Source organism: Lutra lutra, chromosome 15, assembly GCF_902655055.1.
Source record: "Lutra lutra chromosome 15, mLutLut1.2, whole genome shotgun sequence".
Lineage (NCBI taxonomy): Eukaryota > Metazoa > Chordata > Mammalia > Carnivora > Mustelidae > Lutra > Lutra lutra.
Genome location: NC_062292.1, coordinates 13,511,638 through 13,538,915, shown reverse-complemented (window position 1 = coordinate 13,538,915; position 27,278 = coordinate 13,511,638). Strand labels below are relative to the sequence as shown.

At 41.2% G+C, this 27,278-nt stretch overlaps 1 protein-coding gene and 1 long non-coding RNA gene across 7 annotated transcripts in view; one reads left to right on the top strand and one right to left on the bottom strand.

Annotated features, from left to right (window-relative positions):
* SPATA45 (spermatogenesis associated 45) overlaps positions 1-27,278 on the top strand; it is a 59,675-nt gene that overhangs the window by 21,329 nt on the left and 11,068 nt on the right. The window contains exons 3-6 of one of the 5 annotated variants that reach the window (XM_047704804.1): positions 6,317-6,441; positions 9,076-9,163; positions 13,135-13,423; positions 17,629-17,778. In XM_047704804.1, the coding sequence (XP_047560760.1) occupies positions 13,147-13,423; positions 17,629-17,648 (297 nt within the window). In that variant the 5' untranslated portion in view covers positions 6,317-6,441; positions 9,076-9,163; positions 13,135-13,146 and the 3' untranslated portion in view covers positions 17,649-17,778. Of the gene's footprint in view, positions 1-6,316; positions 6,442-9,075; positions 9,164-13,108; positions 13,424-17,628; positions 17,779-26,844; positions 26,957-27,278 lie in introns of those variants that run through there. The other 4 variants (XM_047704803.1, XM_047704802.1, XM_047704805.1 and 1 more) reach the window with 4 other exon arrangements.
* On the bottom strand, positions 5,965-19,834 carry LOC125085896 (uncharacterized). Of its 2 annotated transcripts, XR_007123032.1 has the most exons (3): positions 19,362-19,834; positions 17,609-18,926; positions 5,965-5,976 (listed from the first exon to the last, which is right to left on the bottom strand). It is a non-coding gene; the product is annotated as an uncharacterized LOC125085896 (long non-coding RNA). The 2 variants fall into 2 exon arrangements; XR_007123031.1 differs by lacking the exon at positions 5,965-5,976 and having other exon boundaries at positions 16,647-18,926.

Sequence of the window (27,278 nt, the reverse complement as noted above, 5' to 3'; positions counted from 1 at the left end):
CCCCAAATTTACATCATGGAGTTAGAAAGGAGCCACTAGAAGGGTTTTAGTACTTTTGGCAGGTCCCTACTTCTCTGGTTAGGGATAAATGTAAATTAAGGCTATAATCAGGAACTTTTCCTTGATTCTTAAAGGTATTGCAAAATCTGCTGCGAAAGCAATACTGACCAACTTTTTTCTTACAGATTCCAGGACCACAGATCTTAGACATAAAACAAACAGGCGTGCCAGAAGATGGTGCATTTAATCGTTTGGTTCTTAATGATAGGGTTTTAGAATACAGGAGGTTTGGTGGGGTGGAGTCAGGAGTCAATGACCAAGAAAGAATTCTTGCGATGTCTTTGGTGTAAAAAGGTGGTTTTATTAAAGCACGGGGACAGGACTCGTGGGCAGAAAGCGCTGCTGCACGGGTGTTGTGAGGGGCGGCTGATTGTATACTATGCGGGGGTGGGGGGATCTTGGAATCCTTTTTCCAAGATGAAAACAAAAACAAAAACAGAAATTAGACTTGGAACAAAAATTAAAACTCCACATCCGACATAAACTCCTCCTACTTAATGATGAGGGAGCAGAAAGCAAGCCGAGGACAAGGCAGAAGCTGACTCCCCACGAGGAGGAATTTATGTCGGATGTGGAGTTTTAAATTTTTTAATTTTTGTTCCAAGTCTAATTTCTGTTTTTGTTTTTGTTTTTGTTCTCATCTTGGAAAAAGGATTCCAAGATTCCCCTTGGAAAAAGGATGTTATATACTTTTGTATCTACTTCTGAATTTGGTCTTTGCATAGATGCCATTAAGACAATTCTTTAGGATGAGAGCCCTGTTAAATTTTTCAAACATCAAAGTTTCTCTGATTCAGAATATCCATTGTCGGGGCGCCTGGGTGGCTCAGTGGTTAAGCCTCTGCCTTTGGCTCAGGTCATGATCTCAGGGTCCTGGGATGGAGCCCCACATCCAGCTCTCTACTTGGCAGGGAGCCTGCTTCCCCCTCTCTCTGCCTGCTGCTCTGCCTACTTGTGATCTCTCTCTCTCTGTCAAATAAATAAATAAAATCTTAAAACAAAACAAAACAAAAAAGAATATCCATTGTCTGGTCATTGATGAGTAGGATCTATTCATCTCAACAGTGAGTCAAACCTAAGCCAAGGACACAAGAGGCATCTCACAAGAGAGTGTAAAATATGCTGCTCTCACAAGATCTAGAGAGTTCATTTACAAAGATAGACTATAAAAGTAAAGGCCTTTGTTGCTTATTTTTATGACCAGTAAAAATACGCTCTCTGGTCTTCACCATTGGGAGGGTGCACTTCCTGGGGTCTACCTGGTGGCCAGTTGGGGTTCCAAGACATGCTCTTTGGCTGGCTGTGTCAGCAATCAGAGGAGTTTGTTGTAAGGGGCCCAGAACATAAGGGGCCTTAGTTTTCTCAAATTTTGTTGCTTGTTAGTGCCTGAAAAGTCCCATTTCAGTAGCACCTGCCTGGTGTCACAGATTAGTGATCTGTGACCGGAGATGTTTCATGTTTTCACAACAGCATCTTTCTTGCCTGTGCAACAACAAAGGCCTTTGCTATCACCTCCCGCCCCCCAAAAAAAAACCTCTTTAACAACCGGCTGCCTGTTATAATTTCCCTTTCTTCATGAGATTTGCAGAGAGTACTTCTGCCTGATCTCTAGGCCCAGGAAATACAGTTTCCTTATGTAAATACTGAATGTCAGGAAGTGAATTTAGCAAAAGTGCCCAGGGAGAGCAACAGGGCTTGCTTTGCTATCGCTTACAATTCAACTCCTCCTACTTCCCTGGGCTCGGAATCAAGCTCTGCCGGTTTCGGGCATTCCTGTACCAGGTCTTTTGTGCACGTATCCCGGACCGCCAGGGCAAAGAATTCATGTCCCCAGGACAGCAGCAGATCTTTTAAATTATAAAATCCTTTTACTTCTGCCATTTGAGTGATGTGAAAATGTTGGGGTTCGGTAGTGAACAGTCAAGAAAGAAATCTTGAGGTGTCTTTGGTGCAAAAGGGGTGGTTTTATGAAAGCTCAGGAACAGGACCAGCAGGCAGAGAGAGCAGCACTGGGGTCATGAGGAGTGGCTGATCATAACTCTCAATCTGGGAGGGGGTGTAGGGATGGTGAAGTCTCTAAGGAATTTGGGGGCAAGGTTTCCAGCACCTTGAGGGGCTTGCTGTTGTTAGGACAAGGTCATTTACTACTGTCTAGTAAAACCTTAGTCATGAGACCCTTCAGGTGTATATCAGTGGGCCATATGCTTGGAGGATGATTTCTAACATGTATCTTGGGGTTGGGGGAGAGATAAAGGAAGTTTCCAAAGGGATTTCCATATGTTAAAAAAGACCAATAGGATCCTGCAGTTTGTGCTAATGCTAAGCTAAGGCTGCCTTTTGCCCTGATCAAAGTATTAACATGGGGGCAGTTGAGTCCCTAGAGGAATGTCGGTCACTCTCAAGGACTGGTCAATGGGTTGTAAGTCGGAAGGAAATTTAATTTTTTCTTTTGCCTTTGTTCTCCACATCCTACCAAATTTAGAGATGAGTTAGAAAGATTAGTGGTTATTTACAACCCCACTCACAGAGACCTAGACTGGCTATGAAGGGGTGTTCTTCCTACCCAGGATTATAGGATGGTTCGGAGACAAGCTAGATGGTCCCTGGAGAAAACCCCCTCACAGAGGAAGCAGATGGCCTGAGCCTTTCCCAGGCCATCCTGCACATATACCAGGAAACAGCTCAGCTGGAGGCTCGCATGGGAGCTCTGTTAGAGGTGTTCTTCCTCAAAGTAAATTGGTCTGAGTTTGAACCATGAACTTAGAAAGAAGAGCGCATAAAAGCCTTTGTTGAATGTTTTATATAAACTTTTCAAAGGCAGACTTTATTAAATCCAGAAGCCCTGGGACATAGGAACCTTTAATTCCTGCTTTAGTGGGATATTTTCTCCCTGATATTAAATAACAAATCCACATGGTGGGTTGGTCAGGGCAGCCACTAGGCATAAAAACGGAGGCAGCTACTTAATTCTTTGAAAAGAGCAGGAAAGCAGGATTAAAAAAGAACTCAGCAACAATTCTTGCTTTGCAACTTGAGTCTTTGGAAAGGTGAGAGCGTGACTGAGAGTAATTCAAGGCCCATTCAGAGCTCTCCCTGTTCGCCTCCAGGCAATCATAGATATTGCAAGAATCCAGGTCACTGGAAGAGAAATTGTCCTGTACTTATGAAAAAGTAAAGTGTTTTTTTTTTTTTTAAAGATTTTATTTATTTATTTGACAGAGAGAGATCACAAGTAGACGGAGAGGCAGGCAGAGAGAGAGAGAGAGAGAGAGAGGGAAGCAGGCTTCCTGCTGAGCAGAGAGCCCGATGCGGGACTCGATCCCAGGACCCTGAGATCATGACCTGAGCCGAAGGCAGCGGCTTAACCCACTGAGCCACCCAGGCGCCCTGAAAAAGTAAAGTTTAAGAAGCAATGTCCCTAAGCCCCATCACCCTGAGAGAATTTGTTTTTCTCTTGAGGGACAGTTCGCCCTTAAATGACAGTGGCATCCAGGCCTCAGTCACACCCCAAAGCCCACCATTAACTTTAAAATAGAGGATCAGGAATGGGTTTTTTTTTTTTTTAAGATTTTATTTATTTATTTGACAGACAGAGATCACAAGTAGGCAGAGAGGCAGGCAGAGAGAGAGGGAGAAGCAGGCTCCCCGCTGAGCAGAGAGCCGGATTCTGGGCTTGATCCCAGGACTCTGAGATCATGACCTGAGCCAAAGGCAGAGGCTTAACCCACTGAACCACCCAGGCGCCCCAGGAATGGGATTTTTAAATTGACACTCATGTGACTTTCTCTACCATCTGCTCAGAGGATTTATCTCTACCTGTCACCTCTGATTCTAATCAGTGGATAATCAAACCAAGCAGGGAGCTCTTATAGATTCCCTCATCCTCCTAAAGGCACTGACTGAATGAGGCCATAAAGCCTCCACATTTAAACTGCAGTGGGTGCAAACAACTGTTCATTACGTAGGACAGGAGAGATCTCAGGGCATTGGAAAGCTGGCTCCAAAACACCTTGAGTCACTTTTGTTCATTCCTCTCCCCCAGACAAGTAAGTGGCTATTATGTACATTTTGAGGGGAAGTTGGCTACTGCAGCCAATGGATTCCTGATTCTGTAGACTTTGTTAAACCTCTGTATGCTCTTCTCCCAGAGACCACCCCAGAGCCCATTTCCTGGCCTTCAGAGACATTACCATCCTTTAAAGCCTGGGAATTAATATTGTCAACACCCCAGCCCTAGGCTTCCCTAATTTTAACAAACCTTTACATCGATACTCCCTTGAAAATAATGGCATTGCTACAAGCAGTCTAGGACAAGCTTTTGCCTCTCAGATACAACCTATAGCATATTTCTCATGCCAGTTAGACCCTATAGCATTGGGTATGCCCTCATGCTTATGTGCATTGATTGATTGGGGTTCAAAATAATGCTCACGCTAAAGCATTACATCCTGTGGTGGTCTACCCTAAACTCATGGTAGCAAGCCAGAGTAAATAAATCCAGGAAGATGGGAATAGGATACCTTAGCATGGAGCCTGAACTCTCTCCTGGGAGAGTGACCTCTGAGTGAGAGAAAAATCATTGGCTTAAGAATTACTCAAATTAAAAAAAAAAAAAAAAGAATTACTCAAATTGGCTTTCTTATGTGACAAATAATTGCATTGTAAAATAATGGTGGAGAATTACTCTTGGATACAACACACATAACTTTCTGAATTAATAATCTATCTAACCAATGTACATTTTAGAAAAACTCAGGGTAGGGCTCAGGGTAGGCTACTCCAAAATATGCTATGTTGGCATCTTGATTATTTTGAATTAAAGTTACTTAAGAAACAGCCAGTGCAAAAAGGATAGATACACTGACTCTCCTTAGTGCCCAGAGAGCAAGAAACTAACCTCCCATGTGAAAGGTACCCTCCCTGTATCAGGAGGTAGAGAGACATCCTTATCATCACAGATAATCTAAGGTGAGGAAGCCTATATAAACAAACCTTGTTACTTTTATTAACTGACAGCTCCCATCCAAATTCTGTTTAGAATTCCTTACTAGTTGAAGTTCCCAAACGTAAGTTTTCTTTATCCTGTCAATTCCTCACTACTTTATTGTTTCTCTGTTTTAAAAAAAGCTGCCTGCCTTAGCCATATCTGTAGGACCTCTGTATATACAAATTAGATTGATTCTTTCCTGTTATCTGTCTCATGTTAATTTCTTAGACCAGCCAGAAAAAGCTTGAGGGTAGAGAAAAATTTCTCCTCCCCAACATTTGCTTTATATACTTTATGGTTTCCAAGTCCCTTCATGTGTTATCTCATTTAATCCTCACAATAGCTCTGTAGTGATAGAAGCCCATTTCACAGCTAAGGACACTGAAGCCCACAGAGGGAGAAATCTTCCTCCAGCTTGCACTGTAAGAAGAGGGTTTGAATATAGCCCCTGGCCCTCAGATGCCAGAGTTGTGCCCAACAAATTAGGTCTCTTAGAAGCCTTTTGGATTATCTGGGAACTTTGTTAAAAAACAAAAAGCCAGCAGTGGCAAAATACCTTCTCATCCTCAGCAACCACCTGCATTAGCCTCAAGAGTTTTCTTGTTTGTTTGTTTGTTTGTTTGTTTTACCCCAGTCTCAGCAGAATCAGGTGGTCTTTTTTTGCTGACCCTTCCTATAGTTCCTTAGGGAATTCATTTCTCTGGCATTGTGAACTGCTTTCTTTAATACCAATCTTATTTCTTCTATCACAAAGTCCTGTAAAGAGAGAAAGAAATTATGACTTTTGTAGTTCTGAAGACTTGTTTTTGTGGGAGGCTTCCTCTTCTGAGAAAAAAATGATAAATGAATAAAATAATTGCCAAGTAAAATATGAGGTTCAAAAAAAATCAGTAAGAATAGCTCTGATTTACTAAGTACCGATCTTAAACCTTTAAACTCTAAGCTTCGTGGGGGGTAGGTGCCCATTTGTCCTCACTACCCAGAACAATACCAGGCACCGAGTACATGTTCAAGAAATGTCAGTACATGTAATAAATCAATAGCAGGTACAATGTAAAAATGTATTTCTCATTTAATTTACACGCATATCTCATTTAATTCCAGCCCCCTCCTGCCTCCTACCACCCACACACAAACATGCAACTTCACGAAATTGATATCTTTATCTCAGATGAAGAAACTGATAATAAGAGAGACTGAGTAATTTATTCAAGGATATATGGCTGATAAGTAAACAGTCTCTCTAACTCTAACGTTTCTCTTAATTAGGGTTCTATGAATAGAACAACATTGGAATGGCTTAGATCATAATGTTCCATCACCAGGGTAACGTTCCAGTAGGCTGATGCAAACCAGTGGACTTCAAATAGGCTTCCGGTTGCTGTACAGTAAAGGTAATTTATGATAACATACCTGTAGGAACAGTAGTATATTTTCTCTATTTGCACTGTTGGTTCTTGTTATTGCAGTAGTTATGTTCTATAAAGTGGCCCCAAACACTGAATGACCAAATACTCAGCCACTGTTCCTAGGGGAAAAAGAGGGTTAGGTTCTTGTGAGCCTCTGGTCATAACATTTTTGTCAACCAATCAATATGTAACCTTATTTTATGTATGTATCTGTTTAAAGACACAGTATTTAATACATACTGTTGATTCATTACCATTGAACTCACAACCAAAAGCACTATAAGTCACACCTAAACAAAGCTTATCTAACACATATAAGGCTCATTATAGCCTTCTCGCTGTTCAGAGCACCAGACAACACTTTGGCACTCAACTCAGGTAGGGGAGCATCCTAAAATATAATGACACTGAATACATGAGGAAAAGGACACTTGTTTATAGTATGAGAGCTGAAGCAAGAAGGCAGAGTGTTCCCTTGTTGGACCTTAGCTGGGAATATGCACCTCAAGGAGACTAAAATTTTTGCTGCTCTGTGAATTTCTGGGAATGACAATGAAAATGTCACAAGTATTGATTTTGAGATAACACATTTTTATGAGTAGACACATTTGCTAATATGGAATTCATGAATAATGAAGATGTTCTCTCTGTGTATGCTTAATATTTTCAAAACCCTTTTCTTAATTTTTGTGGGTTTTTTAAGATTTTGTTTTTTTTTTAAAGTTATCTCTACACCCATTGTGGGGCTTGAACTTAGAACCCTGAGATCAAGAGTCACATGCTCCATCAACTGGACCAGCCAGGCGCCACTCAAAGCCCTTTAAAAAACCATAGGTTAGGCACATTACTTATCGCCATTTATTTTATTTTTAAAAAGATTTTATTTATTTATTTGACAGAGAGACCACACGCAGGCAGAGAGGCAGGCGGGGGGGAGCACCGGCCCCCCTGCCGAATAGAGAGTCCGATGCGGGACTCGATCCCAGGACCCCGAGACCATGACCTGAGCCGAAGGCAGAGGCTCAACCCACTAAGCCACCCAGGTGCCCACTTATCGCCATTTAAAAGACTAAAACTGGGTGAATAAATCATAGAAATCATTCTGTTACTATATCATACACAGAGTCAGTTTCATAGGCATGTGACCTCTGCACTAACACAGGGATCCTCTGCTCAAAAGGGCCCCACACTTGCTTTAATGCTCTCCTATTGCCACCTTGAAATTTTCAATGAATTTTCAGTAAGGAGCCCTACAATTTCATTTTTCACTCGGCCCCACAAATTACGTAGCTGATTCTGGCTACATAACAAGTAAACAGATCAATAACTAGAGGGACAAACAAAACAAAACAAAACAAAACATAACTGGAGGGACAAGAAATACTATTTCTCCAATTGCCCAAATTCTTTATTTCACAGTGCCTAACTGATGTATTAAAGTTACTATTTGGAGCATCTGGGTGGCTCTGCTGGTTAAGCTTCTGACTCTTGGTTTCAGCTCAGGTCATGATCTCAGGGTTGTGAGATCAAGCCCCTCGTCAGGCTCTGAGCTCTGTGGGGAGTCTGCTTGAGATTCTCTCTCTCCCTCTCCCTCTGCTCCTGCCCCTGCTTGTGCTATCTCTCAAATAAATAAACAAATCTTTAAAAAAGGTTACCACTTATTAAGGATTGGCTATATTAGGTCATTTAATCCTTGTGATGAGAGGACTGAGAGTTGGGTATTATTTCCACTTAACATTTAAGGAAACTGAGTGCCCAGAGAACGTGACTTAACTAAGGTCATACAGTTATTTTGTGTGTCATATAAAAATGTACCTTGTTTTCTTTTCCTTTAGTCATGTCCCAATTTTATTTCATCCCCTAGAGAGGATAAGCAGTAGAAGTGTTAGAAGGGATATAATTCAAAAAGTCTCAATTCTGACAAACTAGTATCTCTAGTAAAAGTAAGTTGAAACTGATGACAAAAAATGAGGTATTTAAACTATTTAAGTAAAACCATATTTTGTTTCCACTACACTGGATAATTAATTGGTGATTGGAATAGAGTTAGGCTTATTGAGGCCAATTCAGTTCTTTAGTGTTAATTGAGTACGTAAAATATTTTGTCTTCTTTCAGTTTAAACTTGCTAGATCCAAAGTTGAAAAGGCATCTTTTCTCTTTTCATGTCTGCAACTGACATCTTGTCTAAAGAGAAAGTTTACTTAAATCATTTGAGTACCAAGTGTTCATTTTCTGGTAGGTTGTATATTTTCTTTTATGTTTGTGAGCAAACATTACTGGATTTATACATTTAAGAAGGTCAGTTGTCAATTGCTTTTTATTGGGTTATTACATTATATGAGCTTGAACTCCAATTTTACTGTGAAAGATATGCTGCTTAATACCGAGGGTTTTCCAGGGAGTCAGGAAACAGAAATGGAAAATGGAAATGCTATGCCTGCCAGAGGTGGCAAAATGAAACTGTAGTTCAAGAAAAAATTGTTTTCTTCTATCCTTTACCTTAAAAAAAAAAATTCTCTTATACTATTAAAATTCCTAGGAACAAAATAAGGATAGGAGATGTAGATCCCTTCTGACATGTTGGATTAGAGGAAAATAGATTTCTTTGTTTTTCCCAGTTCTAAAATTTTGGGAACAGATCTAAGCTCAACCTTCACCGTGGAGCCAAGCCCAGTCAGACCTTTAAGCCAGAAGCCAAGTTCTCAGGTGAGCCCAGCCCAGCTCAATCCACTACTGAGCATGAGAATAAATGTTTATTGTTGTCTGCTGTTGAGTTTCACAGCATTCCTATGGCATTATCTGCCTGAGACAATTCTTTACCATCTTGCATTAAATTCTAGTCTTCCTTGGGCTTTGGACAGGGGGAGGGGGTAAAGGGTTCAAATTCCATTCTCCCTTAAACCATTTCCTTTTGTTCAGGGACTATCTTCTGCAAGTACAAATACATGTAAGATTTATGTGTTAGCCAGAGAATGTTGAAATACACCTCTTCTCCTTTTGTGTATCCAGGAATGACCAACTGATGACTCTGATGGGTTTCCTAAAACAGTGTTTGTGTGATTTTTGTGCTTCAATACGTTTCAAAGTGTACTGTTCGAAGTGTAAACAACCTACAAGTCTAACAATAAATGGACTAATCAAATATATTATTTTAATTCCATGTGAAAGACTACCACACTGTCTTAAAATATTTCATTTTTATTATAAATGACCTATATGTGATGGCATGAAAAATTCTCATGATATCATAGTAAGTGAATAGGAGTCAATATGTATAAGTAATATACTTTTCATTCATTCAAAAAATATTTATTAGGGGCGCCTGGGTGGCTCAGTGGGTTAAAGCCTCTGCCTTCAGCTCAGGTCATGATCCCAGTGTCCTGGGATCGAGCCCCACATCCGGGCTCTCTGCTTGGCTGGGAGCCTGCTTCCTCCTCTCTCTCTGCCTGCTTCTCTGCCTACTTGTGATCTCTGTCTGTCAAATAAATAAAAATAAATAAAATCTTAAAAAAATAATACGTTCCTTTTTTATAACTGAGTAGTATCCATTGTGTGGATATACCATAATTTATCCATTCAGCTGTTGATGGACATTTGGGTTGGTAGAACTTCTTGGCTCATAAAAATAAAGCTGTGATGAACATTCATATCTAAATTTTCTTGTGTACAGATAGTTTCTTCATACACTTGTATAGAGACTTTCACTTTTGTTGGGTAAATACTAGGAGTAGAACATAGGGCAGACATATGTTTAACTTTTTAACTACTGCACTGTTTTCCAAAGTAGTTGTACCACTCTACATCCTAACCATTAGTGTCCGAGAGTTCCAGTTCCTCCACATCTTCAGCACTTCATTTGGTCAATCTTTTCAATTTCAGCCATTCTAGTGATAGGCAGTATCTCACTGCAGTATTGATTTACATCTCCCTAAAAATCAATGAGACTGAGCATCTCTTTGTGTGCTGACTTACCATCTGTATAACTTCTTTACCACATTGAAAATATAATTTCTCTGTTTTGTGGCTTCTATTGTTCCTTTGTGAGAGGTCAGCTGTTAGTTCAACTGTCCTTTTATTTTCTCATGGGTTTTAAGATTTCCTTTTAATTTTTTTCAAATTCCTCTTTAAGCGTGGATTTAACAAAAAAAAATCTTGAGTGTTTTTCTTTGAGCTTCTTGAGTCTATGAAGTGGTATCATTTGTCAGTTCTGAATATTTCTCAAACATCTTTTTATGTCTTGTCTCTGCCTCACTTTTGTCCTCTGGATTTCCCATTTCATGTGGGTTTGACCTTCTCACTGTGTCCTCCACATATTTTGCTTTTTCATACCTTTTGTCTTTTTTGTCCTTCTATGCTGCATTCAGGATAATGGCTTCTGATTTATTCCCCCGCCTCTAATTATCTCTTCATCTGAATCCGTATCTGCTGCTAAGCCTATATTAAATATTGCTTAATAACATTTTCTTATTTCTAGAAATTTTTTTTGGCTTCTTGTTTCCTGAACATAGCTGCAAACTTATTTTCTTGTTTTTTTAGATGTTGTATGTGTAATTGTTCTATAATTCATCTGATGCTTCTCACATATGTAGATTTCATCGTTTTGTTGCTGCTGTTCTCACTTTATGATGCCTCATCTACCTTTGTGCTTGGCTGGTTATCCTTGGCTGTGTGCTATTTGTTGTCTTTGAAAAAGTATTGTTGGGGAGTCCCAGATGCTGAGGATGAAATTCTTCCAGAAAAGACTTGAGTTTGCTTCTGTCAGTTACTTGGATATCTTCCCAGCCTGGAACCCCCTTAGCTAAATTCTTGCTACCACCTTGCTCCTCAGCTTGCTATTCCTTGCCCCGTTCTTGTTTTTCACTTTGGTATTTCTTGCAACTGCCCTAGTTGTGAATTTGGTTGAAAATCCTTGTGAGAGTCAGGAAGCACTTGCAACTTTTCATGGAGGGGTTTTCCCCCAGAGCTACACTTAATGCTAAAGCAACATTCTTCCAGCAAGTACGTGATGGAATGTGAGTTTACTGTGTCTTCACTCTCACCCTGAGGGGGGTAACCCTTTGGATGCCAACTTACTATGGAAAAGGTCTACTTTAGACTCTCCACTGTGCATAGGCTTTGGGCTTTGATTTTTCTGTCCCTTGTCCTCTAGGCTAGCAAAATGACTTCTTTAACCTTCAGGATCAGAAGATGTCCTCAGGCAAGTGCAGGTTCTGTCTACCTCCCTATGTCCTTGTTCTTGATTTCCTTCATTTTGGACCTGCTATTTTCTAACTCTCTTATCATTTCATTATTAACAAATTAAAAAAAAAACTTTCCCCAGAATTTTTAGTAGTTTTCACTGGGATTTATGTCTAAATAATGTAGTCTACCATAGTCACTTAAGAGAAAGTTCTGTTCATCTATATAAAATGTTAATGTGAGATAAAATGTTAATGTGAGATTTTTTTTAATGTCTGAGAGGAGCCTTTGTGTGTAAAAAGGACCATTTATAGTTACTTGGATTTCAAATTAAAGTTGATTTTATATATATGTGTATATATGTATATATATATATATATATATATATTTTTTTTTTAAGATTTTATTTGACTGAGAGATACACAGCAAGAGAGGGAATGCAAGCAGTGGGAGAGGGAGAAGCAGGGTTCCCAGTGAGCAGGGGTCCTGAGATTGACATCTGGATCATGACCTGAATGGAAGGCAGATGTCGAACGCCTGAGCCACCCAGGCGCCCTTAATATTGATTTTATAAAATTAAAACATTAAAAACCTTTCTGTCAACCTTTGATTTCAACATATAACTCTTGGATTCTATCTATAAATTGAGTTATTTTTATATATAGCTCACCCTCATTTTCACTGAAATTAATGTTCAGTTAACCTAAATTGAGAAGACTGAACACCTTTAAGTAATCAGTCCATTTACAAACTTATTTAATACTTTAAATATTTAAATATTTTAAACTTCTTTTGTAAATTTAACATATTTGATTTTTAAGTATTTCACGTGTCTGAAAAGACAAATTGATAGACCTAACAAGCAAAATCTTCCTAAATATTTAACAATACTTCAAGATTTTAAGTTTCTGTTCAGCCATAGTCCATTTAATGTCTCTTTCTGTACTTTTTATAATAAGATCCCTTTGGATATTTATTGGGAAAGAAACATCCAAAATGTTAATTTGGTTGTCTCTGGATCAAGAGTGATTTTAGCTTGTCTACCTTATGCTTTTCTGCATTCTCTTAATTTTCTACAATTAATATGTTTTATTTTATAATGAAAAGAAACAACAAGAGTCCCTTAAAGCAAGAATCAACACATAGTATTTGTTTCAAAACCGAAATATATTCTTTTACTGCAATCCTCTTTTTTCCCCTTTTTTAAATGTATTTAAATTCAATTAGCCAACATATGGTACCTCATTAGTTTTTTATGTAGTTCAATGTAAAATCCTCTTTTCAAAATGTTTTTCCCCTGAAGAAACATCAAAAAACAAAAAGACCTTCGGAAACAATAATAAAAATGGAGTGAGATGTGGGGTGAGGGGCGCAGTGGTGGTGGTATTTTCCAGGAGGGGAAGGAGGAACCGACTATGAGTATTGGCTGCGAGGTCAAGCAGTCGCTGATAGTATTTTGTCCTTTGTTTGCGGGACAGTAAGAATCACCTAATGTTTAGTTTGTCAGCATAATGACTTCCAAGAGAAGAACCAGTGAAATAATTAGAAAGCTCAAAGAAGGCCAGCGCTGTCTCCTGGAGGAGATAAATGAAAAGCGTGAATCCAACTGCCTTGTGGAAAGAAGCAATCAAGTCAGTTTACTGAGAGTTCAAAAGAGGCATTTCAGCGGTGCATACACGTCTTCTACTCACACCCAAATCAAAGAATCTGTTCCTGATAGTGGCAGGAGCTCCTGGGTCACACTGAGTCTCCTTGTTCACACGGAGAAAAAGCACTTTCCCCCCAAAAGTAAGTTGTTACAGTAGGATTCCCGCTCAGTTGACCGGGGGTGGGGTGGGGGGGGGGTGGGGGGGGGTGGTATTTATAAGTAAACTTGTGGAGAGTTTCTGGGGTTGAGAGAGTTTCAGGAAGTATCGTTCTGGGATAGTTTAAAGGAGATCTGTCTGAAGTAAAAAAACATCAGTAAAGGAGATTAGTTTATATAAGATCTGCTCTAGACCAGAGATTGTCAGTTTCTTGTGCTTAGAGAATCCCAAGCTCCGTCTCCAGACTGACTCATTGAGAGGGCTCTCCTTTGGGTCCCAGAATCTGCATTTTCAGCAGGATAAGGAGATGCTGATGCTGATGGCCTGAGAGCCATATTTTGAGGAAAGTTGTTGTAGATCATTGTAATAGACCACAAAAACTGCAGAGACCTCCTCTCACCAATTTCTGTTGCCTCTGCAAAAATTTCATGAGCAAAATTGAGATAAACTGAAATGATTTTGATGACAAATATCAAACAAGAGGCCCTGGGGCGCCTGGGTGGCTCAGTGGGTTAAGCCGCTGCCTTCGGCTCCGGTCATGATCTCGGGGTCCTGGGATCGAGCCCCACATTGGGCTCTCTGCTCAGCAGGGAGCCTGCTTCCTCCTCTCTCTCTACCTGCCTCTCTGCCTGCTTGGGATCTCTCTCTGTCAAATAAATAAATAAAATCTTTAAAAAACAAAACAAAACAAAACAAAAAAAAAACAAGAGGCCCTGAGTCACAATAATAAAATGTGGAAGGAGGTTGGCATGGGGGTTTGTGGTGGTGGTCATATTATTTTAGAGGAGGAGGAAGAGAAAGGGTAACTATTCTTGATTGTGAATACTTGTTTCTAAGTCAAGACAAGCAACTGATGGCATTTTGTCCTTTATGTAAAAAGAAAAAAAAGTGTAATTGTATTAAATACAAACAACACAATTGAGTTAGAGCAGAAACAAAAGAATCACTATTTTGGAGATTTAACTTCTTTGATGAAGGAGTTATGACTTTTCATTTGCCCCAGGCTCTTAGTCAGTGGGACAGAGAGGTGATGTAGGGTGGCATGGGAAACCGAGGTGCTCCATGTGCTTCAAAGTTAATCTGTAACAGTAATGTGTTTGTTATACTAAAAAAATAACTCTTTACAAGGAAGAATGCCTCTAGTGTCCTAAGTGCATCTGCATAATCTTTTACTCTGCTTGAATTACTTGGAACTAGATGAGTTAAGCCACAACTAGTAGGTTAGTTTTCACAAGTTTAATGGTAGAGGGTAATTCCATCTTCTATGACAAACATAGTTTGCCATGTCACATGAATACACATGGTTTTCTACAAAACAGAGTCTAATAAACGTAATTTCCATAGCCAACATTAATGATATCAAGGTTAGTAACCAACAATTCTGGAACACTGAAATAAACCTTTAAATATTGCAGAAAAGCTCTTTGTTTCTTTTAAGTGAACAGACTCAAAAAGAAATTCAACTTTATGATGATGAGATACACAATAAGCATAGATCTAATTTAAATGTTATGGTAATTAGCATGCAAATACATGCTTTTTCTTTTTTAGACTAAATTAGTAATTCTGAAAGGGTGGCCTGGGGAACTCCTGAGTATTCAGGTCTTTTTCGGGGATCCACAAGCTCAAAGCTATTTTCATAATGATGCTGAGATATTACTTACCTTTTTTACTCTCATGGGACTACAACAGAGTTTTCCAGAAGCAATTTGATTTCAATCACATCATTCTTCTAACCATTAAATGGAATGGGGAATTGTACTCTTGAGCTTTAAATTTTTTCTCCATTTAAATTTCTGATGTGGTAAATATTGACAGGTACAACACACATGAACAACACTTTGATATGGGGTCTTTTTTTTAAAAGACTTTATTTATTTATTTGATAGACAGAGATCACAAGTAGGCAGAGAGGTGGGCAGAGAGAAGGGGAAGTAGGCTCCCTGCTGAGCAGAGAGCCTGATGCGATGTGGGGCTCGATCCCAGGACCCTGAGACCATGACCTGAGCTGAAAGCAGAGGCTTAACCCACTGAGCCACCCAGGTATCCTGTGATATAGGGTCTTTCCAGTAGAGATAGTTTTAAAAGAGATTTAAAAGATAGCTTAAGAGCAGTGGAAGTTAAACTCAACCCAAAAGAGAACTTACCACATCCCAAACCAAAAGTTCAGCCCTACCGCACTAGACTGAGAACAGATATGAGAGAGTACCCCCTCCCCCAGGAGGCCAGCAGATGCAAAGAAAAAAAAACAAAAACCTCATTTGTAAAAATAAGATAGCATATTACTTATAAAATGCGATGAACATATTACTCCAGTAAACCATCAGCAAATAAGTATTGAACTGAATGATAAACATCATTAACTGTAAAATCACATCCTGTTTCTATAAGATGGCCCACTTGTCATCATTTATACTTAGTTTTTAGGTGATCTCAATGAGACAGATTGCTGGACTTCAACTGTTATAGGGCTTGAAAATCTCCTCTGTATTCTTATGACTCCCACATTTCTATTTCTGGCCCTGACCTTTCTCCTGAGTTGGAGACATCCATCCTGCAACACTATACCCGGTGTCCTTTCCCTCCACAGTGTTTGTCACTCCCTAATGCTCCTTGATGTTATCTGTTTATTCATCGCTTTATCCATTCCGTTCCTAGAATGGTGTCTGGCGTTAATTAGGCACTCAGAAAATATTCATTTGATGATTGAATAAATACTGGGACGTAGGATGTATTTTTCCAGAAGTCGTGGTAAAGCTTACCTCATTCCTCTCGAGACTGGTAGCTGTGCCCTTGGGCAAAGGCTCACAAACCTAGAGTTTCCCATGGCACATTTGTTGTTGTAGACTAAATGGAAGAGGATAATAAGGAGTTACATTTTGCTGGACATATACAGTAAGAATTAGAAAGTACTTTACACTTTTCCTTTGTACATACCTAGAGAGGAAGAAACCCATTCTTTCAGCAGATTTTTGTGGCACTGTTCCATTTGCTTGGCAGTACAATGACAGAAACAACCCTTGCCTCATAAAGTTTAGACTTCAGTGGGACTTGAGTGGGTAGAGGCAGGGGATTGTAAGTGGGTAAGTGCAATGGAGAAACATAAAGCAGCAGGTTGGGAGTGAACAGGAAATGCCGGTCAGGAGATTCACCACTGCTCACAGAGATATGTGGGGCAACCCACAACTCCTGGCTTCTTCCCCCCCCCCCCATTATTTTAATTTTATTATTTTTTCATCATGGTAAGTATACTATTTAATCCCCATCACCTATTTGACCCATCCCCCCACCACTGGTAGCCATCGCTTCTGACTCTGTAGTTGAGTCTGTTTCTTGGTTTGACTCCCTCTCAGAACTCTTGGCTTCCTGAGGTAGCCCAAGTAAACAGGGATAAGGAACAGAATGAGATTAGTCTTCACCGTCTCCAGCGGTGGTGAGGCCATGAGTGTTAAATCTGAGAAAGGTTGGGGACTTTGCTAAGAGCACTTGGGGTTCTGGGGACTCCTCTTTGCTTCTATCAATAGGGATGTGAAGACCAGGGAACAGGTTTGCTTAGCTGGAGATCTCCAAGCTCTCTTTTCAGCCTTCTACCTGGAGATGTGGAGGCCAAAAGAGGGGTGGTCTTACTTAAACATACTAGCCTTAAAAACAGGAGACACAGGTATGTTAGTTCAGGTTGTTATAACAAGTCACAACAAATGGGTAGCTTAAACAACATGTATTTCTCACAGTTCTGGAGGCTGGAAGTCTGAGATCGGGGTGCCAGCATGGTCGGGTTATTGACGAATGTCCTCTCCCTGGTTTAGAGAGGGCTGTTTTCTTGCCACGTGTCACATGGCAGAAAGCACTAGCTGGCTCTCTGGCCTCTTCTAAGGGCACTAATCCCATTTATGAGGACTCCACCCTCAAGACTTAATTACCTCCCAAAGGCCCCAGCTCTCCATACCATCACACTGTGATTAGGGTGCAATATAGGAATTCGGGAGGGGGGCACAAACACTCAGTCCATTGCACTTGGATTCAAGTTCTGCTTCTGCCATTGACTAGTGTCATGTGCTTAGTCATTTAATGTTGCTAAGCCTTCCTTTCTACATCTGTGAAGCAGTACTTGTCCTCTCTGCCTTCAGGGTTATTCTGGAACTATGAAATGTATTACACATTATATAACAAGTACTTTTTATTTTTCAGATAATGCCATATTTGGATAAAGTGCATCTCCAGAGACACAGAAATATATTCCCTTTGATCCTTCTCTAATGTCTGTCTTATTGACAAATATTAATTATTAAAGAATTAAAAAAAATTCACTGGCTCACCAAGAAAACATTATATTGTCACATAAAACACATCTTTATTCATTCCATCCCATTATTTAGACTTGGATGTTCTGAAGAGGTTTTGAGTGGTTAAAGATAGTCTCAAAGATGAATGACCAAAAAGTTCACTTTACAGTGATCTTCTCTTTTGTAAGCTAAAATGTTTTTTATTTTTTTTAAGTTTATTTATTTAAGTAATCTCTATACCCAACATGGGGCTTGAACCCATGACCCCAAGACCAAGAGCTGCATCCTCTTCCAACTGAGCCAGCCAGATGCCCCAACCTAGAATGTTTAAATAGCTTATTTCTGAAATTAGTAGAATGTAATCCCACTCAGTCAAGTTAAAGACTAAAGTTTCTTGAAGTTAACACTTGCTTCTATTGCTTAATTTCATTAACTTACTCTGTTGAGGCTACGGTTTTGATAATTTAAAGAACATACTTGAGAAGATAATATAAGGTCCACAGAGACTTTTGTTCTATTTTATTGCCCATCCCCAAAGTGGGCATTGCTAGAGTCATCTCGTGGCTAAACCCCATTTGGCTACCATTACCACTGTGTCCTTGTTTCCTGGATAGCAGGCGATTTTTCAATTTAACCTGGTAGATGTGTTCCCTGTTGCAGTCTGAGGTCATAGCCTATCCCATTTGGTAAGCCAAGCGCTGCCTGGCTTCTTGGCATTTGTTTTTACATCAGTGAAATATTCACCTTGTATTTCGTTGCCTTTTGGCACCACAAGCTTCATAAGCTAGAGCATTTTCGTATTAGAAGGGATATGGAGCCTTCAATTGGCCTAAAATCCTACCTCAGCTAGGACTGCACAAGTGCCCAGTATGGATAAGATTCATTAACTCTGAGGGTATGTTAAAAAAAAGAGCCAGGCCCCAAACTGATTTTTTGCTTCTCAAAAGGCAAACACCTAGTGTCAAGAGCTAGGAAGGTTAGCCTACAGCGGCTTCATGAGCTTTGACAGAAGGCAGAAGATTCCTAGCTCTAAGGCAAGGACTTTATTACTCCCAGCACAGCAAGTAGCACCGCCTCATGTTTAGGCGGGTCCCCCTTGCCCTCCCCCCACCCCTCCACGGCAATCAGGAACTGTCCAGATAGATGCCACACACACAGGTTTTGCCTCACACCTGAGGTTTCTCTGAGCTTAAGACACCCAACCTTGGGGCGCCTGGGTGGCTCAGTGGGTTAAGCCGCTGCCTTTGGCTCAGGTCATGATCCCAGGTCCTGGGTTCAAGCCCCACATCGGGCTTTCTGCTCAGCAGGGAGCCTGCTTCCTCCTCTCTCTCTGCCTGCCTCTCTGCCTACTTGTGATTTCTGTCAAATAAATAAATAAGATCTTTAAAAAAAAAAAAAAAAAGACACCCAACCTTTAGGGGCACCTGGGTGGCTCAGTGGGTTAAAGCCTCTGACTTCAGCTCGGGTCATGATCCCAGGGTCCTGGGATCAAGTCCCACATCCGGCTCTCTGCTCAGCGGGGAGCCTGCTTCCCTCTCTCTCTCTGCCTGCCTCTCTGCCTACTTGTGATCTCTGTCTGTCAAATAAATTAATAAAATCTTAAAAAAAAATAAAAAATAAATAAAAAAGACACCCAACCTTTACTGTACTGGATGGCAAATAAACCTGCCTTCTGTTCCAGTGAGACATTTCTGCCATCCAAGGTCCTTGGCTACAAGCATCCTTGAAGAGAAAGTCTGGAACTAAAGCTGTCAGTGCCTCTGCTCCGAAGGCAAGCAGAAATGTGAGAGCTCTATGGGGGAATTACCTTCCTACACCAATAAAGACCATCACATACAAACACATAGTGAATGAGTATCCAGTTATGTACTATGTAATTAACAATCCTTCTAACTTCACTTCTTTGTAATCCCCTCCTACCTTCTCCTCCAGCTTTTAAGGAACTGTTTGTGGTTCTCTGCCTTATTCTGTTATCCTTCCTTCTCTTGGCTTGCTTTAGTTTAAATGCCACCTTCTGCTGGAAACCTTCCCTCCCCCAGCCCCTTTCCCTGTTAGGTGTTTCCACATCTTCCTCCTCTATACACCCTACAACAACCCTAGGGCTAAAACAAGAAACTCACAAAACCATGTATCTTTTGAACTCTGATGCTACTGATGGGGTTTTGGAATATAGGTGAGGTTCAGTGGGGTGGGGTCCAGAGCCCATGACCAAGAAAGAATTCTTGAGACATCTTTGGTGCAAAAAGGTGGTTTCATTAAAGCACAGGAACAGGACCCCTGGGCAGTAAGAGCTGCTGCACGTGTGTGTTTGTATGTATATGTGTGTGTGTCTGTGTGTCTGTGTGTGTCTGTGGCTTGGGGAGCGGTGATTATATACCGGGGAGCTGGAGGAAGTAAGGAAAAGGGAGGTTTCAAAAGAACTTTCATAGGCTAAAGAGGGCCAACCTACAAGATACCTAGGAGATAGCACAGGTCCTGCCATTGTGGAGTTAAGGTTGTTTTCCCTTCTAGCAAGGTATTAACATTAAGATAGTTGGGAGATTTTAGAAGAATTTCGTGCATCTCCCCCCAGGAGTGGGGAAGGGGAGGTTGAAGGAGGTCCGTTTGTGTTTTGTCTCACCATTCCTCCCAGGAACGTTTCATAGCTGTTGATACACGTGTTCCCTTGTAAACATGTGCGCACTAGCATTTTCCTCTGTTTCTGCTCTGGCTCCCTATTTGGCTGTCTGCAGGTGGGTTTCCAAGTCAAGGCCACTAATGGTCCTGCAGGAAGGCTTCCCGTGGCACCCCTGCTACTCCGGAAAAGACTTCCGCATGGCCCACCATTGCCGCTGAAGCTGTTGTAGGGATTAAGAATGAGCTGTCCTAAGATGTGCCATTTTGGCCTGTAGATGACTATTGAGCTGAACACCATCAAGGCCCCAAAGACTCAGCAAGAAACCTTGACCTTCTCCCTAACTGCCCAAAAGAATTTCATAGAGGACCTGCTTCAGGAGGAGAGTTATCGCCATCTAGGACTACAGTGTAATATGAACTAGGTGTGGAATAGGGGAACCTAGTGAAGTCCGTTACAAGTCCTCTCTGTCCCATCATTTCTGTATGGCCCAGCAAACACACCTTTACATCTTCCTGTGAATTGCTTTCCTTCTTCCGGTGACAGAATTCCTCTGATTTTCTGAGAACTGATTTCAAGGTGATAGATCTAGCAAGGATGAATGGAGGCATCTCCTTTTTAAACTGTTATCTTTCCCATAACGAAACAAAGCAGCATCAACCTCTGTCACCCTGTAGTCACACAGGCCATTCAAAAGTGAGTCCTCCTTGCCTTAGGGCCATCACACAGGCTCCTGTCTGCCTGGGAAGTCCTTTCCCCATTCTTCTCAGATCTGGCCCCTTCCCACCCTTCAGCATCTCAACTAGCAGGTCATGTCCTCAGAGGCTATAACTGACTGCCACATCTGAAGTAGAAAGAACTCTGTCGTGCAACGATGCAACGATTTATTGCTAAGCAGGCAAGAACACAAGTCATGGAATATGTTCTCACAAGTTCAATGAAATCCTTGCCCTCACTTTGTTACTCATGGACCAGCAGCATCGGCAGTTTTTCTGAAATATGGGATCTTTGGCAAAAGGGAGGAAAACTTTTCCTTTCTTCCTTTGTGGGTTCTTTGGCTGGTTAATAATTAAGTTGATGTCAGACAGAGTAACAGGAGGGAGACAAATTTGATTTCATAGGAGAGCTCACAAACACGTGAGACTCGAAGTGACCAAAGCAAAACTTACCTTTCAGACAAAGAAACAAGAAATTGGTGAGGAATTGACAAGAGTGGGCTTGGGCCAGTCAACTGGTGAAGCAGGAGCGAGTGTTTTACAGCCTCCCAGTGCTGAATCCCCTGTGTCGGGAGATAAGGATGTCTCTCTACCTCCGGATCCGGGAGGCCACCTTCCACAGGGGAGACTTTCCGCTTGCAGGGGGATAAAGGAAGTTCAGAGTGTCCTTGCACAGCAGCTGCTTAAGTAACTTTGATTCAGAATAACCCAAATAATTAATATTGCAGAGGGGCATATTTTAGCGGGGACTGCCATGAAGCCCATCACAGGCTTCAGCCCCGCTCGACCGAAACGGAACCTATCTTTTTTTTTTTTTTTTAAAGATTTTATTTATTTATTTGACAGAGAGATCACAAGCAGGAGAGAGGCAGGCAGAGAGAAAGGAGGAAGCAGGCTCCCTGCTGAGCAGAGAGCCCGATGCGGGGCTCGATCCCAGGACTCTGAGACCATGACCTGAGCCGAAGGCAGCGGCTTAACCCACTGAGCCACCCAGGCGCCCCGGAACCTATCTTTTAACAAGATCCTCAGTTGACATTAAAGTTCGAGAAGCATTGCAGCTTGAGGCGCACCCACAGACACCTTCAAGTCGCTCCATTTTCCCGCACACGGCTCTCCGCTTTGGCTGCACCTCAGAAACATCTACGGAGCTTTCTGAAAATTCGTTTTCCTAGACCCTGATTCCAGCATTCTCATTTAAATCATCTGGGTTGGGAGGACATATGGGAACTTTTTAAAAGCTCCCCCGGGGTACTACTCTGCAGCCAGGAATGACAGCCACCACTCTGGCTGGGGCTGAGTGAGGCTTCCAGTAAAATTCAGGTAACAGGATCCTCTTTAAGAGGCTGAATTCCAGACCAGAAGAAACCCTGGGCCTCAGGCATCATTCTGAAAAGTACAGGCCAGGGGTCAGCAAACCATTTTCTGTAAAAGGCTAAAGGTATTTTAGTGTTTACCTTGATGTGATCTCTGATGCAACGCGTTAATTCTGTTGCTGAGAACAGACACGGGGAAATGAATGAGCATCACTGTGTCCCGATAAACCTTTACGGACACTGAAATCTGAATTTCATATAATTTTCACATATTGTAAAATATTATTCTTTTGATGTTTTTCCAACCATTTAAAAATATATCTAACTCATGCAAGAATTATATAGCTAATCCAAATATCTGAGCTTTACTCATTGCACCAATGAAAAGTTTTCTCTATTTTTAAAAATTTCAGATATTTCATGACAGTTCCAGACTCCTTAACTTCTTTTAACAATTAATGCTTTGAGTTGGGCCCAACATCAGAAAGTTAGAAGAAGCAGATGAAAATGGACTTACATACAGAATTCCTCTATTAGGGAGCTACTGATTGCAGAAGGAGCCTGTTAAAATGGACTTTAAATTTGTTTCGTGAAAGTATCGCATTGATGAATTTTGTGGTGGTGGTAAGGACAGAAATGTGAGACACCCACAGGAAGGAATTTTGTGGACTACGGCATCAGTCAGAGTTCCTAATTTTAAGAAACAGAAACCAACTTGGAATAATTTAAGCAGGTAAATTTATTAATTATTAAATATTAGTTAGCTCACACAAGCTCCAAGAAGGCCAGAGGACTGGGTTTGTAAGCTACAGAGCTAGAAACACCCACATCGGGCCACAAGGCGCAGGAAGTCTCAGGGCCTTTGGACTCTGGATACAGCAGTACCATCAAGGCCACCAGCGCCTCTCAGCTCAGTGCAACTGCCACCTCCCACCCCAGCACGGTGTCCTAAAGCTGCTTCTTTATCTTTACATCCCTGGTTTCAGATTCCAAGTCTGGGTTGGGTGCAACCAACTGGTGGAACTTAGGTCACATAACTGTCATAGTTGGTAAGAAAAATTGGGAAAGCAAGTATTTGGCATTTTCAGTTTCTAGAGTGGAAGGTAGGCTGTGTCTCGTAACAGATTCCACAAATACAGTAAAAGTGGAGAAAAAGAATGAAAATGTTAAATGCAGCGTAGCCTTTGCCTTATCCCCAAATCAACATGTATCCTTCTTGCTCTAAGAATGTGTTTTTAAAATGCTTTCACAAGACAAATCGCCATCTGCCATGGACTGCCAGTGCCGTATCCCTTAACAGTAACCGGACGCATGGTGGTGGGTACTGTGGAGGGCAACATACTGCATGGAGCACTGGGTGTGCTGCATAAACAATGAATTTTGGAACACTGAAAAAAATAAAATAAAATAAAATTTGAAGGAAAAAAAAAAGATATAAGCAACAGAAACGAAATCTAGCTAATTTAAGGAAATGAACTTACTGAAGGATATTGGATAAAATCTCTGGAAGGACTGAGAAACCAAATTCATGGCATTGAATTAGAAGCATAAGGACCACTGCCACAGCCACTGGGCACAGACCCTGCAATGAACACTGCCAACCTTGCCAAGCTGGACTCTAAATTCACTGCTATTCTGCCCACCCTCATCAGAATGGAGTAGGTCAGTCCTGGCCTACTCGTGTTCCTGGACTAATTCAAACTCAAGGGTAGGTCATGGCATCAGTGACTTGGTGGCAAAGAAGGCTGCAGAGTGACTGCCTGGCACTTTCATCTTCTACAAGGTGAGAGATTCTCTAAAGAAAGCAATTCACATGCATCGTGGCCAAAAAGTAAAAAGACAGTCAGATGCTCATCCGTACGAACCTCAAGACGCCTCCTCTCTCCTACCACTTCTCTTAGTTACTGCTTATCTACTCAACTTCAGAGTTCTTGATTTAAAATATCTGAAGGATGCCTTTTTTTTTTTAAAGATTTTTTTTAAAAGTTTATTTATTTATTTGACAGACAGAGATCACAAGTAGGCAGAGAGGTAGGCAGGGGTGGGGGGAAGCAGGCTCCTGCTGAGCAGAGAGCCTGACGCGGGGCTCGATGCCAGGACCCTGAGATCATGACCTGAGCCGAAGGCAGAGCCTTTAACCCACTGAGCCACCCAGGCACCCCTGAAGGATGGCTTTTGAAGGATATTAAATTAATGCAAAGATCAAATTGGGTTATTTGGGGAAAAGTGCTGGAATGGAAGTCAGGGGATTATGATCTCAAATGCATCACACATGAAGTGTGAGCATTTATACAATTTATTTAAATTACTTGGGCTTCAGAAGCAATCCACAGAAAGGTCCTGTACAGAGGACATCAGACTTTTAACACTTTCTGCTTTTTTTTTTTTTTAAGATTTATTTATTTATTTGAAAGAGCACAAGTAGGCAGAGCAGCAGGCATGGGGAGAGAAAGAAAAGCAGCCTCTCCACTGAGCAGGGAGCCCGATGAGAGGCTTGATCCCAGGACTCTGGGATCACGACCTGAGCCAAAGGCAGACACTTAACGGACTGAGCCACCCAATCGGTTGCTCATATATGCTACGCATGGTTCTCTATATTTATTATATTCAACTATTAACTTGAGAAATGTTATTTGCACCAGTTTTAATGTGCAAAGTATAAATAATACTCAGGTTATTAATGAATTACAGAGATGCTCACCAAAGAAGCCATATTTTTTGGAGATGTGCTTGCTTGGGAATTAGCCAAAAATAAGGAGGGTGAGGAGGGCATACTAGGATGTTTTGCTTGGAGCCTCCTCGTGTTTAAGCTTGTAACACTGATAATCCCTGAATTATCTAATTTCTTTCCACTCTATCCTTCTGACTAACTGTAACTATTAGCAGACTCTGTCATAGTTTTAAAAGGGCTGTGAAAAAAAAAAAAGCGCAGTGAGATTTGCTTAGGATTGAAAAGTTAAGCTCTAAAAAGCAAAGAACAGTTACTGGAAACCCTCTGTAAATCACTCAGATCCTGTAAATGAAATGTCAGTCCAAATATGTTACTGTGAAGTATTTAATCAAAAGCAGGAAAGGGGCAAGAGAGGGCAAATAAAAAAATTAAACTCTGAAGTATGAGTGTACCTCAAGCACGCAAAAACACGACTCTTCTTTATATTCAGCTTAGAAGAAGGATCTGGGAGAGGGGAAGGAAACAGGCAACAGCAAGAGGACGGTGGAGGGTTTTGAACAAAGTAGTGGGCAGGAGACAGAGAAGCAGCCCCAGGAAGGTGATCAAATGAATGCTTGGTTGCATAATACTAAAGAAAAGAGCTGATATTAATTTTTCTTTTTAAATTTATTTTTTTTTAAATATCTTATTTATTTATTTGACAGAGAGAGATCACAAGTAGACGGAGAGGCAGGCAGAGAGAGAGAGAGAGAGGGAAGCAGGCTCCCTGCTGAGCAGAGAGCCTGATGCGGGCCTCGATCCCAGGACCCTGAGATCATGACCTGAGCCGAAGGCAGCGGCTTAACCCACTGAGCCACCCAGGCGCCCCGTAATTTTTCTTTTTTAATTTAAAGAATAATACATATTCATCTGATTCTTACCAGAATAAAAAAGACAAAAGCTGGAATAAGAAATGTTTCCTTTAGTAAAGAAGGTCCCCATAGGCTGGCAGAGGGGAGGGGGAACAAGAGCCCTTCTAACCTTTCACTTGGGGGAGGATGTTCCTACAGAACATAAAAGATCTGCTTCTCGGGCGCCTGGGTGGCTCAGTGGGTTAAGCTTCTGCCTTCGGCTCAGGTCATCATCCCAGGGTCCTGGGATCGAGCCCCGCATCGGGCTCTCTACTCAATGGGGAGCCTGCTTCCCCCTCTCTCTCTACCTGCCTCTTTGCCTACTGTGATCTCTCTCTGTCAAATAAATAAATAAAATCTAAAAAAAAAAAAAAAAAGGATCTGCTTCTCTGGACCATGAGAGTTTATTCCTATTTTTCAGAATGTTTAACATTAGGAAATCTCTGAATAGCATTTAATACATTCGCAGGGTGGAGATGAAAAATATGCACCTCCAAACAAAACAAAACAAAAGCCCAACCAGTGAAAAGGTATAGAACATTAAATCTCCATTTCGAAGAGTAGACTGAGGGAGAACATAGCCCGCCTGTCAGCGGCAGTCAGCGGACCAACTACTCCACTCGCTTAGTTAAAAGACAGGTACGAGCATATGATACGGCAGACCTTGTTTCAGACCGCAGAGAAGATGCAAAAAGAAAATAACTGGTTTGTTCTCCAATGGTCTGTAATTACTTAAGGTGAAAACATACACAAGGTAACCTTAGTAAAAAGGAATGTGTGTTAAATGTCATCAGACTGGTTTGGTAGAACCTCATTCCTCCTTTATTATAGTACTTCTCACATTGCTTTGGGATGATTTGTCCCCTTTATTACATTTTGAACTGAAGGCAGGGACCATGTCTTATTCCTCTCTGTAGGCTTATGGACCTGGATCAGTGGGAAACCCATTGGAGAGGCTCCACAGCTGTGTGATCGATGAAACGAATAAGCTGATGAGGAAATGGAGAACGTGGCTGTGCGGTTTAGACGGTGAGAATCGGGTCCGGCTGGGGTGATGAGGCCAGGGGAAGTCATTCAAATGGATCTTAAAAGATTTAGAGGTCAACGTCTGACAAAGGGAGTGTGGGCAGAAAGGGCAGGAAATTGGCAGAAGAAATACAGAGCTGAAAGAGAGAGCCAGAAGTCTGATTTTAATAGAACCTCCCACTGCATTAGGAAGTTCATCTCTCATAATGCTGACGGGTGGCCAAGCGCCCCTCTTCTCTTCCTTAGTCTAGTTTGGTTTGGACAGTCTACCCTAGAACTAGTTTTTTTTTTTTTTTTTAATAAGATTTTTTTTTTAAGATTTTAT